The 17,784-nt window shown below is 38.7% G+C and overlaps 1 protein-coding gene across 7 annotated transcripts in view; it reads right to left on the bottom strand.

Moving 5' to 3' along the window:
- The window catches only part of PIKFYVE (phosphoinositide kinase, FYVE-type zinc finger containing), a 118,556-nt gene extending 101,465 nt beyond the window's left edge, over positions 1–17,091 (bottom strand). For 3 of the 7 annotated variants that reach the window (XM_072617428.1, XM_072617426.1, XM_072617429.1), the window contains exons 1-6: positions 16,986–17,091; positions 12,853–13,033; positions 11,675–11,827; positions 7,876–7,994; positions 3,475–3,646; positions 75–282 (exon numbers count right to left, since the gene is read on the bottom strand). In XM_072617428.1, coding sequence (XP_072473529.1) covers positions 75–282; positions 3,475–3,646; positions 7,876–7,994; positions 11,675–11,827; positions 12,853–13,024 — 824 coding nt within the window. In that variant the 5' untranslated portion in view covers positions 13,025–13,033; positions 16,986–17,091. Of the gene's footprint in view, positions 1–74; positions 283–3,474; positions 3,647–3,748; positions 3,897–5,048; positions 7,831–7,875; positions 7,995–11,674; positions 11,828–12,852; positions 13,034–16,985 lie in introns of those variants that run through there. The other 4 variants (XM_072617427.1, XM_072617430.1, XM_072617432.1 and 1 more) reach the window with 4 other exon arrangements.
- Between the last annotated feature and the right edge of the window lie 693 nt (positions 17,092–17,784).

The raw sequence follows: 17,784 nt of genomic DNA, 5'->3' as shown, positions 1-17,784 counted from the left end.
CATCCCTACCACCACCACCGCCACACACACAAACACACACACACACACACACATAAAAATAAGATTTTCAGTACCTTTGCCAAGCTAAATCCTCCTCTAGAAATATGTTGCGGCTTGCTTTCCTACTACCAACAGGTGTTCGTGGTTCAATAGGATCGAGTATAGAAACGGAGGAGGCAGAATCTGAGAGAGCATTTAGATCCTCCCCAATGGAATTACTATCTGTGGAATGAGCATAACTTAAAGCTATTTTTCGACAATATGTGCAAGCTCGAAGATCCCCTAAAGGAAAAATGAAAAGAATGTAGTTAGACATGGTGCGTAAAAGAATACTTTATATTCTTAGATTAAGAGCTGATGTCATGAGTTCTACCAATCAGTAAACAGAAAGTCTCAATGAGTTAACATAGAAATAAGCAGAGAAGAAAACTTTTAAATATTCAATTAATTTATTACTTTACAAATTTTAAGAACCAATATTCAGGTATATAAACTACCTATCTCAATACTTAATCAGGTGCCAGAAAGACATAGTTCAAAGAATGCTAAAGCTTCAAGAGGAAAAAAGGCCACATTGAAAAGAATACGTTAAGAGCAAAAAGCAAGCTTTTAACAAGGTTAAGTAAGCAAAGCAATACAAAAAAAAGATATGGCCCTAGACTACAAGAAGAGGGGAAAAAATGTTATTAGGCCCTGAAAAGGGGCTTTTTGTCTAGGGTATCATAAATGAAAGTGCTAGAAAACAGATGGAACTTCAGTCAGAATGTAGAAACATTTCTTGTGACAGTCACTGATTCATCAGGAAACATAACTATAATAAAGGGTAAAATGTCCACTTCCTAATTCAGCAAACCCAGAGGAATCTGCTGGTCCAGTCAGCTCTCCAGTGCATCTGAACTACAAAACAGTATATGTAAACTGACAGAAGAGAAAGTAGAACAGAGGAGAGAACAGATGGCTTCTGTCTCTTATCAATCCTCCACACAAGAGCCAAAGCAATGTTCCTCAAATACAGATCTAACCATATTCTTCTGCTCCATGAGCCCCAGAGACTCTCTTGCCTCCAAGATGAACCTCTCTTAAGTATCCAGTCTACCTTTCTCAGCTTCCTGGATTCTTGGATGTTCCTCAGAAATGGGTATTCATTCCATCATCCATTTCCATGTTTTGGTACAGAATGTTCTCTCTTCTGACCTCTACCTCTTGGAATCCCTACTTTCCTTCAAAGCTCAGCTCATGTACCACTTTCTAATGAGGGTAGTCCTGATTTCCTCAGCTATAAGACCCTCTCCCCAGAACTGACCTAGTATAAATATTTGCTTTATACACACTTAGGTGTATACAAGCTGCTTCCTCCATTTTTGTCTCTGTATCCCTAGCCCTTAGCATAGAGTAGGTATGCTTAATAAGTGTTTTTTGATAGTCCAGATGTGAACCAAAAGGGAAAGGCTTTTTTATCCACTGTACTGCCCCCCAAAAAAGTATCACAGATGAATGTGTTTTATAATGGGTACTAACATCTCATGCATCAGGTGCAATTACTTCCAAGACCAAACTTGGCAGGATAGATACTATTTTCCGCATGTGACAAGTCTGCAAAGCATGCTTGCCAACTACACCTGCCTTAACCCTTGCTTCAACTCCCTTTGCTCAGCTCAGCGTTAGCATGCTCTATGTTTGAATATGTTTCACCAACACACTGAGGTGCCACTGAACACAGCAGAGATTGGCAGCTATGGCTTTCCTAAGCCACAGCAAACCAAACCCCTGAAACGCCAGAATTCACAGCTCACCCCTGGCACTAACTAACTGTGTGACCTTGGGGAAGTCACTTACCCTCTATGTGCTGGCAGTACCTCCCTCAAATCTGCCTCAATGGAGTGAGGCCCCATACTGGTAATGCAATCACAAATTCTTTGCAAAGTCACACATATTCTGAGGAAATGGATCACATACTTCAAACGAACAGTATGCTTTTCCTAATTCACTACAGCTGTTAGTGCCTCTCCCCCAAAATTACCAACAGAATGTAAGCTCCCCCAAAAAGACATGCTGTTTCCCCTAACAGAATATAAGCTACTTGAGGGCAACTTATGGTCTTTGGGTTAGAAAGTTTTTATTACAAAATGTGATTTTTGCTACAGACAAGGAGACCATAAATTCTGGTGTCTGATGAACTTCATGGTGGGATTTACTGATATTTCATTAAGCAGAAATGTTCAAGAATAAGATTTGTAAGTTTCTACTCTTCTACCAGAAATACTATGGGGAGATCAAAATAAAATCAATTCTCATAGCAACTGAAGTCATCCCACAAATGTAAATATTTTAAGAATAGTTCTTCACCTAAGTTGTTGATGACAAAAAACCGTGAATCCATATTTTGTTCTCAATCATAATTACAATGAAATTAGCTAATGGCCGTATCTTCATACCCTAAGTCCAGATTCATAAGCTATAAAATATAATAATATAAGCAATCTCAACATTTAAACAGCGACAAAAGAAAAATAACTCTTTGGTTTATGTTAAAATGAGAAAAAAGACGCATGAGTGGGTACATCATTCCTTCCTTCAAATATTTCTGAGCACCTAATATATAGGATGCACTAAAAATAAGAAACACAAACACAGCTTAAGATTCCCAAAGACATTGAATAAAACCCATCTTCAATTAGAGTAATATAACATCAGGAGAAGGATTCATTATTTTCTATGTAATGGTTTTATCTTCTTTAGGAAAATAACACTTGAAAGTTTAGAATATTAATATGTATACTTGTTCAATACAATTCATCACCCAATAAAGACTCTTTGATCCTTAATCTATAATACATTAAACTTGCAAAAGCCTATTCTAGCATCAATGAATTAACATAAGAATATCAGGAAATAACTTTTTGTAAAAATTGTCCACACTACCAGTCTCATCTCAAATTTTTTGTTGTTGAGACATTTCAGTTATGTCTGACTCTTCATGACCTCATTCAGGTTGCCTAGGCAAACGTACTGGAGTGGTTTAGCATTTCCTTCTTCAACCCCCTTTATAAGTGAAGAAACTGGAGTAAACAGGGTTAAGTGACTTACCCAGGGTTATACGGCTATTAAGTGTCTAAGATGAGCCTTCCAGACTTCAGGCCCTGCATTTTATTCACTGTGCCACCTACCGGCCCTTATCTCAAAAAAGTTATTTCTATAAAGCAAGTAATTTGAGGATCAAATGATGTACCTGTTTGTAACAAGCTGAAATAATTTAGAGTTCTTTGAATCTTATGTTGCTAACTTATCTGTTAAATGTCTGGCTCTTTAGTGGGAGGACCAGTCATTCATCTTTGTATCTCCCACCCCACTACATAACCACTCTTTTATACAGTACATATTGAAATACTTGTTGAATAAATGAATGTTGGGTTATATATTGCCTAAAAGTATTCGTTATAATAATGATGACAATTGTCAGAAGTATAGGCTTACCTGTATAGCCCATAAATTTTCCAGGGATTTCCTGATTACAGCATCGACTACAGAAGATCTGACCACATAGCCGGCAATGGTGTCTACGCCTAAAGGTGGTAAACTTCTCACTACAGTCATAACATTCTTTACATTGGCTATCTGGCATCCAGTACTGCTTCAGATCACTATCCTATAAGATAAAAAGTGTTATGTTTGGTTTGGGTTTTGTTTTGTCTTTTTGATCACAGAAAGTAAATTTCCAAGGCTCAAGCAATTAAGAAAAAGTATTTACCATCCTAGAAATGTCACAAATCTCCTTCCTCAAAAATATGCATTGGGATCCAAGTGCGCATAGCAGAGTTCTATTAGTAGCCTTGCCATTACTTTAAGGAGCACAACAGCACATGTGAGGCTGTAATCTAAAGTTGCTTTCCCTGGAACTGCATTTGCCAAGAATCAAGGATGGTTCTGGATCTAGTATCTTAACCTGCTCAGTTTCATGCATATTACTAAATTTGAAAAATTAAGAACCAATTTCCATATACAATGTTACTACTATTTTTAAACACTTGTATCCAAATTCAGTATCTGGCATAGAGGGAAGATACAAAAAGAAACCTCTAATGCAAAATAATGCAGTACTGTTTAAAGCTTCTGGTTAACATTCTAGAAAGACTCACTGTATAAAACAGTCAAGTACTTTTCTTATGTAGAAAACACACAATTACTGATACTAACAGACAGCCAGTTCATTTTTACTCATACCACTGAAGTCTGAATATTCTAGACATTAAAGGGTAGCTTGTAACACACTAAGACACAAGTTCTGTAATCTCTGCTATTTTCTATCTTTACAATAAATCACCGGAAAACTGCTAATACTTGGCCCATTTAACTCAATTCCCTTAAATTGGTATCTAGGCAAGTGTCCATGGCAACTAAGAGCATTGTCAAAACACAGCCAGGAAAGAAGAGCATTAATGCCACCAAGCAGTCATGGCCATGTTTCTCAACCATCTTTTTGAAAACTCTATCATTGGGGTCCATAAACTATTTTTTTAATACATGAATAACTGAATTTCAATATAATTACTTTCCTTTGTAATCCCACATATTTTATTTTAGGCATTTAAAAACATTATTCTGAAAAAGAGGTCCACAGACTTTACAAGACAGTTAAAGGGGTTCAGGACACAAAAAAGGTGAAGAATTTCTAAAGTCACATGCTACCTCTATGGCCTGAGGCAAGTTATGTAAGTAAAAGGGGCCTCAGTTTCCCATGTGTAAAACCAGGGGTTTGAATAAGATAACTTCTGAGATCCTAAGGTTCCAAGGCAATCACAGATCCTTCACAGTGAAATTTGTTGTTGCTACTCAGATGTTTTGGTGGTATCCAACTCTCATGGCAAACATACTGGAGTAGTTTGCCATTTCCTTCTCCAATGTATTTTACAAATGAGGAACTAAGGCAAACAGGGTTTAGTGACTTGTCCAGAGTCACAGAGCTAGTAAGTGTCTGTGACCAGATTTAAACTCAGGAAGATGAGTCTTCCTGAGTCCATGTCTAGTGCTATATCCACTTTGCCACCTACCTGCCTTACATAGTCAAATACGGAGCTATAATCTCTCTAGAAGATTCCAGAGCTAGGACCACCTACCTACTCCCCACTCTGACTCTACAGCTCATGATCCCTCTTGACAACTCTAGAGTCATAATCACTCTATATAGTTCTAGAGTTATGATGTCTCCCTCTTTCTATATGACTTCAGAGATATGAACTTGGATGTCTCTGTGTCTCTGTCTCTCTCTCAATGTGATCTCTCTGATATCTCTAGAGCTGTGATCATAAACTCCCTAGACTCTGTAGAGATCTCTCATCTCTACAGGTGACTACATAATCTCTCCAGACCACTCTGAAGTTGTGATCCTATAAACAGTTGAAGATCTACAAAAGCCGGCATTGAGATACAAGCAGAAGAAATATGAAAGAGAATCTCTGACACTGAAGATCTTATAATTTATCTGGGAAAGTCAGAAGTAACATTCAAGAAACAAAAGTGAAAAATAAAAGACATTACACTGTAAAAATCATAAATACTTGTACAATATTTCCAACACTGTGAAGCACTTTAATTTAGATTACCTAATCTGAGTCTCCCAACAACCCTGTGAGGTATGTATTAGCAGTATTATGCCCTTTCTACAGATGAGGAAACTAAGACTCAAGAAAGTGACTCACTCATGGTCACAGAGTGAGTCAAGCATTAGAGGCAGGATCTAAAGTCAAGTCTTCCTGAATCCAAGTCTAATACTCTATCCAGTAGACCATACTATTTCTCCAAAAGCACAAATTTCATAGTACAAACTCTAAATTGAGAGTTGAAAAGAAAGGAAAATCAACAAAGGCTTGAGTAGGCAAGGTCAGTTTCATGAAGAGATGGGCATTAGTTGGACCTTAAAACATGCACCAGATAGGTAAATACAGAAGACAGGCCATTCTGGTTACAAGAAAAACAAGATGCTACCTTAAATGATGAAAAAAACTGGATGAAATAGAAGAGTAATCATGTCCAGGTTCACTGCCCTCGCTTCTTCATTGCCTCTAAGGATTTCCAGTCTTTTCCATCACCCTTAGTTCCTATCTGTCTTCTTAGGCTGACGTTCACTCCCTATACTGCTTCCTTCACACTGGATTCAAGAAGCTTTGAGTTCAAATCCTGCATCAGACCCTGCCCAACTCGATGAGGGCAAGTCAGCCTCAGTTTCCTCATCTATAAAATGGAGATAACATCACTTGCCTCCCAGAGTTGTTATGAGGATCAAATGAGAAAACATATGCAAAGTTTTGGAGATGAGAATTTTTATTGTTATTACCCCTCCAACTCCATTTCCTTGTGATAAAAGTCCCTTTATGTTCCCTGCTCAGGGAGGGGTCCCTGGGAGCAGAACAGCTCATTCACAGAGCAGACAATGAATAAACAATGACTACAGCATGCTTGCTTCTAGCCACTACTAATCCCATCCTAGCTATCTCACCTAGGCTGTAGCTTCCAAGGCTGGAACTGGGCTGGAAGCAACATGAAAACCTAGGAAGTGAGAGGCACAAGGCCCTCAGTGCCCGCTCACTTGGCTATGAAATCAGTGCGAGGCCAGGAACTAAAGAGACTATAGAGACTTTGGGATCAAAATTAAGAAACAGAAGTAGACAAAAGCACTCAGAGAGACAAGGAGAAACAAAAAGAAAAATCTTGTTTTGAATATTAAGAAAACTGCAATTCCACGCATCCCACACCACCAAATTATAGATTCTTGACACTGATAGATGAATTAAAGAATTATCTATGTACTCAGTCTTAAAATAAAAAAAGAAATTGTGGTTGATATACATACAAGAAACACTAAGACAAGAGTTGAATAGGAAAAGAAATCATTTAAGGAAATACAGAAGGTATAGTTATAGGTAAGAAAGAGTGAAAGCTAACCTATCAGAACCCCAGGACCCAGAGAGAGAATCCTAGTAGTTCTGGTGGGAGGGAGTTGATGAGGAGGCTGAAGTATTTGTATCCCAATGCCTAGTACAGTGCTTAACATACAGCAGGTACTTAACACATGCTTGTTGATTTATTGTTGCTCTTTCTTTTTTCAAAGAGAACCAGTGACATCACTGTGATGTCTCCAATTGAACATGAGTTGGATTTAACTGGGGCAGAGCTGCACAAAGTTATCAGCCTCACTCATCCTCAGAGTCATCAAAGTCCAGTGGCAGGACAAAAGTCAGAACTGCTGATAGCCCTGACATCTACATTGTCTGACCAAGCTTGAAGTGCTCCATAGCTCCTACTTCAGTCCCCTTCGTGGCCACTAGAACAAACTGTTCTCATCTGCCCATTCTGCCAAGGGAAGTCTTTACATGCTTGGGACAGACATCCCCCTAACTCATCAACAGGTCTGAAGCCTGTTGGTTATCCTCAATCTGGTTCAGCCCATATCCCAAGATAGTTTTACCACAATGTGACTGCTGCTCTTGCTTTTTGATTTACTAATAGAAAAATACGTATCCCATTTTTTCCTGGTTCAAGAATAAGCCTACATTATTTGCACTCCCAGAATGAAATGTTACATTCACATGCAAAACAGTACCACTTTCACATTTAATAAGAAAAACAGAGGATAAAAGGATGCCAAAGTCTCCTCCGGCTACTGCTTTAATCTCTGAGGAACATTCAGAAAGGGAAAACACATGCCATTTCTCTCTCTTGTACATTCCTCCCTGTTCAACAGCTCATTCAGGATATTGGTAGTAGAGGAAACAAACAGCATTAATTGCTGAAACAAGCATTAGCATGAATTTTTCTTTCAGATGATACTTATAACATGTTTTTAGTGATTATGGCATTACCCAAACAGCTAGACAATACCTGGCTTTTCCCCTCCATGATTTCCTTGAGACGCTTTAATACTGTGCTGAGACTTCGAAGCTGGACAGCTGTTCGAGGATCATGGCCTCCTATGACAGCTTCTGCTTTCCTTCGGGTGTCTGGGAAAGGTTGAAAAGATTATGTTAACTTGGAAACACCTAAGATCCTTTATCAATGCAATGAAAAACCTCCAGCAGACCAATGATGGAGCATGATAACTACCTCTTGACAATAGGGAGATAATCGCCAAACACAGAATGAGACGTACATTTTTGGACATGGAAAATTTGTTTTGCTTAACTCTACTTGTTAACAAGGATTGTGGTTTTCTTTTTGTGCTAGGGAAGAGAAGATGGAGTAGTGGAAAGAGAAGAAAAAAACAAAACTAGAAAAGGAAGACTGGGTTGCTAAAAAGAGAAATAATACAGTCATTAAAGAATCTTTAGAAGGGAACAGAAGGAAGTTTGGAGGAAAACTCAGACAAGCAGGACATCTCTTAAAGTAACAAAATGAATGTATTACAAACTTTTAAAAAAGCAATCTGTACTTAACAGAATAAATTTGCAATTTTACATATAGTAGTGTTTTCTGTTTTTTACATAGAAATATTTTTCAGTGTTTATTAAATTCAGAACTTAAAAATATTAAAACACTTAGATTCTTCAGTGTATGTATGCACACAATATATTTGATTTTCAGTGGATATTCATGTTAGTGATAAACGTGTCTTTATTTTAAAAAATAAGCTTTTATTTTTTAAAACATAGGTTTGGACTAGATTTTATATGGGTTAAAACTAGTAAAAAATTCTAAGTGAAAATGTATAGAATAATTTTTAATTTAAAGTTATCTCTGAGACTAACAGCAATTTACATATTACATAAATAAAGAAAATAGTTTCATAAGGGACTGGGGGCCCTCATACCAAAGGAAATAGAAAATGTTCAACCCAAGGGAAAGATCAGGAAGAAAAAATGGTGCAAAGAACAAAGTATTAAAATGGTTAAAATTCCACTACCAAAATAACAGGGTCATTTAGTATTACTCATAAACAAGCATCCTCAAAAAGAAGATGTTAGATTAAAAAGGAACCATGAACTGTTACTTTATGTTGGAAGGCAGAATGACACGATCAAAAGTCCCATTCCAGCCTAAACCTGTTACCCCTTGAGCTCTGCTGTAAGTCAAAAATCAGGAAGTCCTTCATGAACAAATTTATCGTCCATCCCTACCAAAAGGATATGACATCAAGAATCAGCCACCTACCTTCTGTAACCCACCCATACTCCTCTAAAAACCAGAATTCCAAAAGATTCCTAGAATTTAAGATATATCCCCAGAACAGCTCTGATCTAATTTAAATGTCCTCAGAAGGTCTCTGACCACTTAAGATGCCTTGCCTCTCTAGCCTGCTGGGTCCATTGTACAGCATTTAAAATAGAATTAGAATACGAAAGAACACTAATGCACTAATTGGACCAGTTTCCTTACTAACGTAAGGAAAGAATGAAGATGAACATATATAAAAAATGTGTGAAAAGTTATAGTTCCTTATTGGACAGCTCCCTTACAGTAACCCACTAACCCACTATTGTATATGTATATCATACACAGTAGAAATTCCTCTTGCAACAAGCCATCTCAAATTACCTGGGCTCTACACTACTCTATTTCCATTCCATACTATTTCTACACCATGTTGCCTCCACTTCAGCCTCCTCATCAACTCCCTCCCACCAGAATTACCGGGATTCTCTCTCTGGGTCCTGGGGTTCTGACAGGTGAGTTTTTACTCTTTCTTACCTATAACTAGACCAGCTCACCACTTGCTGGACACTTCTAAATCTTGCTGCCAAATGCATACTCCCTTCACCCACTTTCTTGCTCCCCTTTATATACTATCTTTCTCTCACTAGAACATAAGCTCCTTGAGGGCAGGGATTTTCCTGTTTGCTTGTATTTACTTAGCACAGTGCCTGGCACATGGTAAATATTTAATTTATTAATACTTATAATACTTAACAAACATATTATAAATATTATTACATTTAACATTTAATAAATATGTTAATGTTATTTTATACATTAATAAAATTATAATTATAAATTGTTTAAAACTTATGCTTAATAAATGCTCTATCATCATTTAGTTCTGAGATAGTGTTTGTCATATGCCTGAAAGTTTGGGGCAAAGGTGGGAAAACAGAAGATATGCATTGTGATCCAAGTGGGAAAAGGGATATGTAAATATGAACATGGGGAAAAGCTTATAAGAGATCTCTTTAAATAATTTTTCCTGGAGTCAAGAAAGCTATCTGGCCCTACAGGACAAAAGAGAAGATGGAGACAAGGGCAGAGAGGGAGGATAGAAGAGAGAGCAGATTGGTCACAGGGGCAATTAGAATGCTTGGGTTTGGGGGGGGAGGGGATAAAAGGGGAGAAAATTTGTAACCCAAAATGTTGTGAAAATAAATGTTAAAAGTTAAATAAAAAATAATAATAATAATTTTTCCTTATAAGAGATCTCTATAAATAATTTTTCCTATACCTCAGCTACACTGACTTGTAAAGAATGACAAAAATCCCAGGTACAATTTCTTCTGAATCACAGGATGACTACTGCAAGGTAGCAGTCTGTGATTTGTGATTTAACAAGTAAGGGAGAGATATAAAAAGAAGCTACTGGGATCACAGTGGATTCTCAGGCATACAAAAGCTCCCATCCTGAAGCCACCTGCATTTAGTCCCTAAGAATCACATGTAAGGGGACCATTCCCAAGAAAATGACATGAACCTCACCCTTCTTCCCACTCCCCTGAGGAAAAGGCACAAAAAGGAATGTGTGATTCATTGAAATGCATGGACTTAAAAAATTTCTAATGGACTCTTGAGGTAAATAGAGAAAGAACTATAGATCGCAGACAGAAACAGAACACTTTCTTTTGTATTTTGTTTTGTTTTATTGTTTTTTCCATTCATTTTAATTATTCTATGCAACATGTATTTAATAGGAATGCATGTGTAGAACCTATGTAACATTTTATGCTGTCTCAGGGAGGGAGTGGGAACGGAGGGGGGAATGAGAGGGAGAGATGTGAAAAAAATATAAGATATATGGAAGTGATTGTGAAACACTGAAAACAATATAATTTCACTTTAAAAAAAAGAAAAAGAAAAGGAATATGTGAGAGCTAAAGAAGAACATGACCTGTCTATGTTCCTAATTAAGAAAAGAGAGGGGAGAAGCAACGTCTTCAGGCCCTCTTCCTTTATTAGTTTCTTATCTCAAGCATTGATTCAAATCCTTGATAGGGCAGAAGAATCAAGAAAAGATGCAGAGAGAGTGACAATAGGTACTAAGACTCTCTGTGACAACAGAAACTCAATCTGTTCTACCACTATGAAAGAAGCAGGAGTGAGGAATAACATAAGAGCAAGGCCTCTTAAGAGAAAGCAACCCATGTCAGAAGTGCCACCAAAGCACTGATGCAGTATTCATGTGTGAAATTAAAACCAGCCTGATTTCTTCTGAAGATACTACAAACTAAGAACCACTAAAACTCAAGTAAGTAACTCAATAGTCAATCAGGAGCTCTCTACGTAACATGGACTAAAGTGTAATAAACACTAAACAAAGGTCTTCCAAGCTTATGAACTTCATTCATTTACAGTCTCTACTCAAAATCAAGACTATATAAAGTATGAAGATAACAAAAAACAATCTGAGAAAACAATGATTGAAAGAATAACATTTTATCATCATCACACAAAGGCAGCTCAAGGAAAAACTTTCTTTTACCTAAGACGGCAGATGATCGATGATGTAGATCCTCATTAAGCGGCTTTTTATAGGCTACAGGGGATCTCACGGATTGTGTCCTCGAAGAATGTTGAGGACTAGCCCAACTTCCACTCAGAGATTGCTGATCTCCCTGTCCACCTTCTGGTCTCTCTGTAGAAGAAGACAACATGTCATCATTTGAAAAATCTAAGATATGGTACTGAAGACATAAAGGGAGCTTAAAAAGAAAAGAGAATGAGATAAATTAAATCACCTTTGTTTCTACTTTTTAAATTTTAAACTTTGTTTTAAACTATATTAACATACACAAATGCTGACCTCACCATTAAAGACAATTTTTTACATTATATTGATGTCATTAACATTTCTACAAGACTAAATGAACTGAACTTTAAGCCTCATAAATCTTAAAACACTGGCCATCACTCAGATTGACTTAACAAAGAATTTCACATGAAATAGTCACCTGTAAAGCAAAACATTAACTGAGCTCTTTTCTAATTTTCCCTCAGACAAGAAATCTTTGCTTATGTAAACAAGGGCTTTAAAAATTGTCATAATGGTAATCCATCACGGATGAACTTCAGTCTAAAAGATTTATTCAGCAATATACTTCGTAACTTCCTTAGTATTTTTTTTTAAAAAAAAAAAGGCTTTCCTTTAACAGCTATCTTTGAACACATCTTTATTCCTTTACTGCTTCAATTAGAATTTGGTGGCTATTTCTTAAGAAGAGAGAAAAGAAGGGATGGGGGGGGGGAAGAGAGGAAAAGGGAAGAGAAGAGAAAAAGCATGCAAGCAAATGCCTGTCCTATAAACTTAAAAACTAAGAGAAATGACCTCTGAGGTGAGAAAAAGGCATTTAGGATGAAAAAGAAAACATGAAGTACTGATACGTTTTTTTCTATGACAGATTTCCTTTTAGTACTTAGTTTTCAATTCAGATCCCCGTATACCCAAGGACATTTAAGTTCTACTGTGGGAGATTTAATTGATGATGCCACCTTTTCTTTACTAAGCAGTTTTTCCTTATTGGCAGTTGAAGGGTTAAAGCTGCTGCCTTGCTGATATCTCATATCTCAAGAGGGCATGTAAAAGCAATGCTGAAGAAAGGAACTTCAGATTTCCTTCATCAGAGATGTGGGTTCCTTGACCTTCAAAATCTAAAGTTTTACCTTTACTAAATCGAAAAAGATTTACAAAAGAGCTATAGGCTGATTTAAAAGGAGGTTCATCTTGATCTGGAGTCAAAGGTTTGAAGTGCGTGAGATGAGAGGGACTAGTAGGAGATCGAGGCAGATCATTAGAAGAATCCAATGTTGGTGACGTCTTGTCATCTGTGGCCATTTCATGTGTCTGAGAAAAGAAAGACAAAATGGAAACTTTAAGATATCTTGGAAGCCAGAGTCAGCAACAAACAGGTTAATGACTAACCTCGGGAAAATTCACACATATGAAAATAGATTTCTGGTTCACAAAAAGAGGATCTTGACTAAATTGTACTCATACAACTAACTAGCCTCAGATTGAAATGATGCTACATGTGGCTTTCAAAATGACAAAAACACTCCTTCCAGAGCAAGTACCAAATTGTAGTACATTTAAAAACTGGAAATGAAGCTAATGTGACAATTCTGCTCCTTAATAATGAGATAAAAGCAAGAGCAAACAACTTACATGGATTCCATTTTAGCGTATTTAAGAAAAAGAAGTGATTTTATGGCCCTCTCTGGTAGTCTGGCAAATTCTATAGATCCCTTCTCAGAATTTTTTTTAGTGCATAAAATAAAATACATAAAGGAAATCAACAATAGTTATAAAAATACTTTTTTTAAAGTCATAAAACCTACATTAAGAACCCCTGTCTCAGAGAAGTATCTGTGGCACTGAGAGATAAAATAACTTTGTCCAAGTCCCAGGGTCAATTACATGCTAGAGATGGACTTGAACCCTTGTTCTTCACTCCAAGATCAGCATCTGATCCACTAGGCAAACTTGCCTCATACACTTTTCATCAACGTACTTTTTAAACTTTTTCCCTTAACATTACTTATGGAGAAAGTAGTCATCCCTAACTAATACTACCTAGACAATGCAATGAGATAGTATGCTTGCCTCAAGCTAAGCTCTGAAAGGGATACCAGAGATTATAGTGAACTACTGTCATTTTACACATGAAGAAACTGAGGTCCAGTGAAATAAAATGATTTAACTAGGATTAAATAAGCAGCAAAGCTGAAGTTTAGACTAAGCTCTTCAGACTCCAATCCTATGCAGATTCTACTACACCAATCCTTTTTTTTTAAAGAATCAGTTTAGAGAGTTGGGAATGTTCTTAAGGCATGTACGGTCATCTAAGAGGGAAAAAAATTTTTAAATAGTTCAATTATACTAACAGACTCAACAAAGTTTCTGCTTCTCTCTGAACTGTTTCAAGAGTATAATGAGAATACTACACTGATTTGGATATTTTTGTTTCCCTACCTGTCATCTACCTAGGAAAGATATGGCCATTAATACTTAAGTTTAATATTAACAGAATGACCTTAACAAATAATACTTTGTGCCTCAATTTCCTCATTTCTAAAATAGAAGAGTTGGACTAGGTATCAAAAGTGCCCTCCATCCAACACTAACATTCTGTAACTTTATGATTTTCACCTTTGTATAGTGATTGAAACTTTTCAAAGTCCTACGTATTATCATCTCATCTTATCCTCCCAACAACCCTAGGAGATATATAGGCATTATCTTGTTATCATTAAGGACAGTCCGGCAAAGGTTAAATAACTTGTCTATGGTCATATTGCTAATTGGTGGGGAAAATGGAAGTCAAATTTTAGTCCCAGCTTCAGGTTTTTCACATTAGACCAAGATCCATGACTCTAGAGATGTCCAACTTTAACTTATCTAAACACTAGTATTCTAAGCCAAGAAACCTCTTGACCAAAATAAGCCCAAATTGTGAGAAAGAACTTAATGCTAGTGATTTGGGCATAATTTTAACATCCAGTAGTCTCCTATTTTAGCAATTCACTAAAATAAAGTATTCGTGGAGTGGGGAGGTAGGTGAGGGTAACTAGATACTGACTTTGACAAGCAAGAAAGTTACCTTGCTACAAATTTAAGAACTTTGGATACTAAAATTAGTAAGCCTTGAAAATATTCACACATATCCACACATACCAAGGCAACTAAGCTAAAATGTTCTCAGGGAGCAGCTCTGAAAGGCCAGAAAATGGGATAAGATAGGTGACTGGCACTACTGTTGAAAATCACCCTTTATGGTTCAATGGGTACCAATCACAATCAAACAGGGATTTAATAACCTTTACAGCACTCTCCCAGATGGGGCTGGTATACTTCTGTTAGATCATCCTTACTTTAGGGGGCCTATTTTTCCTACGTAAATGAAAGTTTTTATTATGTCAATTTGGAGATAAAAATAACTGTTAAAATGCTGGGCAAAATGCTCCAACACAATTGTAATCAAATAGTGTTAAACCTAAGCATATGGAATGCTTCCAAAATTCTTGGTGAAAAACCTGTCTTTCAAAATTAAGAGATTTTTTTCAAGTTAATAGTTCCTTATGAAATACAGACTAATTCTTTCTTTAAAAGTCACTTCTTAGAAGTACTGCACTATGTACTGAAACAACTGATGAGTTAATCATCAATACTTAACCCTTTCCCACTTCAAAAAAGTGGGAAAGTTTTGTACATGTACAAAACTAAACGGGGCCCTAACCAGGGAAGTGCAACTGACCAGGGTAGGACGGTTTTAGAAGATAAAAGAAATTTAGCATAGACCTCCCAGTGCTTTCTTAGTACATTCCAGAAAACCAAACAGAAACTACTCAGTAGAACCTCTCTCATCAAAAAAGCGGAACATTTAAAGATCTTTCATTTGTTTTGACAGATGAGTTGCTGATGTGGAAAAACTAAAGTGTAATATTTTTTCCCATTAGTAGGGGAGGAAAAAAAAACTGCCAGTCACTCCCATTATAAAGGAGTATTGTGCAGAAACTGGAGTATGGGGTGCCATAAAGAAGGTCCCTATTATCTCTTCCTAGGCCTTGACCTATTCACCCCCTTCCACAAATAATAGTAAACAAGAGGCAGCTAAGAGTAAGCTTTTAAAATACAGTAGTTTGGGTGTATTTCAGGTGCTGTTTCATTTTTTTTAAAGTTTATTTTCAAGTACCAGGAAATAAACTTCAAAGAACTTGGAAATAAGCAAATGTATTTTTTATTTAATCTCTATACATCTGTATGCTAACACCCCCATCATAGATGAATATGTTTACTACAATCTTAAGAACTCTGGATACGCAGAATCGCTCAGACTTGGAAATATTCACACATCCGTCCACAGAAACCTAGTAGCCCAAAGTAACCATGATAAACAGGTTTCTTAAAGTGACATTCTGGCATATCTCACATTGTGCATGAATACTTTACAAATTGAACACTTTTTAATTGTATTTTGGTAAATCTTAATTTCTACTCCCTTTCCTCAAATCCTATAATGCTTTTCCCTTCATGGAACAGTTTTCAAGTTAAAGTTAAAACCACCCATTAGGAAGGATGAAAAGGAAAACTTGGTAACAGGTTATCCAGGAAACCTGAAGGGGTTTTGAGGGAGCAGGGGGGTAAAAATAAATAAATAAATAAATCCCAAGTAAACACAACAGAAGGCTCCACTTCTGCAACCCCCAAACTTTGCTTCTGATTCCAGCTCTCTACAGAAGAACCACGGGGCCACCCGCCCCCCAGCTCTCCTCCTCCTACAACCAGAGGTCTCGGTGCAGGAGGGAGTGCCCTGGAGAGGCAGCAAGGGGCATCGCAGCCCTGGCACGGAGGAGGTCGGGAGAGCAGCGGAAAGAAAACTTCCCGAAAAGAAACGGCCGGCAGGAGACCGCCCCCTCCCGGGAGCCGAGGCCGGGGGGGCAGGGACAGGAGCCAGGACCTGTCATTCTCCCTTCCCATCAGTTCCCCTGCCCCCTCCCTGCATCCCCGCCCGCCCCGACGCGGCACATGACCCGGAGTCAGCCCACAGTCCTCCGCCGCCTCCCTGCGCCCGGCCGGCGCGCGACCTCTCCGGGACGCCCCCTCCAGCAGGGGCATCCGGTACCCCCAGCTCCCCTTCTCCTTCCTCCTTCCTCCCTCCTCCCCGCTCCCCGCAGCGGTCCGCTCCCCTCCCCCCTCACCTGCGCCTCCCCTCCCCCACGCCCGTCAGACCGCCACCGCCACCCCCTCCCAGTCCCTCAATTTAACGCGCGCGGGGGGGAGGGCAGTAACGCAGCACCGAGGGATGCAGGAGCCCGCGGCGGCGACCGGCGACCGTGGCAGGAAGCAGCGCTTACATGGTTGAGGCGGCTTCTGGCTTCCCCCCCCCCCAGGTCCCGCCCCCTCTACTGGCCCCTCCTCCTCCTCCCAATCCGCTTCCTGTCCCCGGAGCACGACCCTGTCCCGCCTCTCCGGCGGCTTCGCCCGCCCCCCACGCCCCAGACTCAACGAGAGGAGCGGGAGCGCCAGGAACAGGCATCACAATCTATCCGTCGAGCAAGCGGGAGAAGAGACTTGCTGCAGAACGCATGCGCGCTCCGATAGCTCCAGCTCACGTACGTGGGGGGGAGTGTTCGCTCGTACGTAAGCCGGGAAGACCGAAATAAAACGTGTCGAACAGCTCCGGTCTTCGGAGCGCTTACCCTCTCTCAGGAGAGATGAAATAGACCTGCGCACGTGTCTGTCTGTACCTCCTGCCTTATGTCTGCGGTATCTGTCCTGCAAGCCTGCACACACACACACACACACACACACACATTATACCTATATATAAATCCAAGGGCATATATGGAAAGATATGTCTGTGTATTTAAAGGACGTATACACCTACGTATACTTGAAAGGGGACCACATTTGGGGAAAGACAGGAAGCAAACCCAAGCGTAACAGGGCTGGTCTTGTTCATTGCAGTTGATGTAACGTACAGACACTACCATGCTTAGGGACCCAGGACCTCTCTGCGTTCCCCCACCCTGTGGCTTGGGAACAGCCTCTTTGTCATTGGCTGAAAAGCTGCAACAAGTTATGACTTTTAACCA

Source organism: Notamacropus eugenii, chromosome 6 (assembly GCF_028372415.1).
Source record: "Notamacropus eugenii isolate mMacEug1 chromosome 6, mMacEug1.pri_v2, whole genome shotgun sequence".
In the NCBI taxonomy this organism is placed as follows: domain Eukaryota; kingdom Metazoa; phylum Chordata; class Mammalia; order Diprotodontia; family Macropodidae; genus Notamacropus; species Notamacropus eugenii.
The sequence above is the reverse complement of the archived record's forward strand: the minus strand, read 5'-3'. Positions and strand labels throughout refer to the sequence as shown.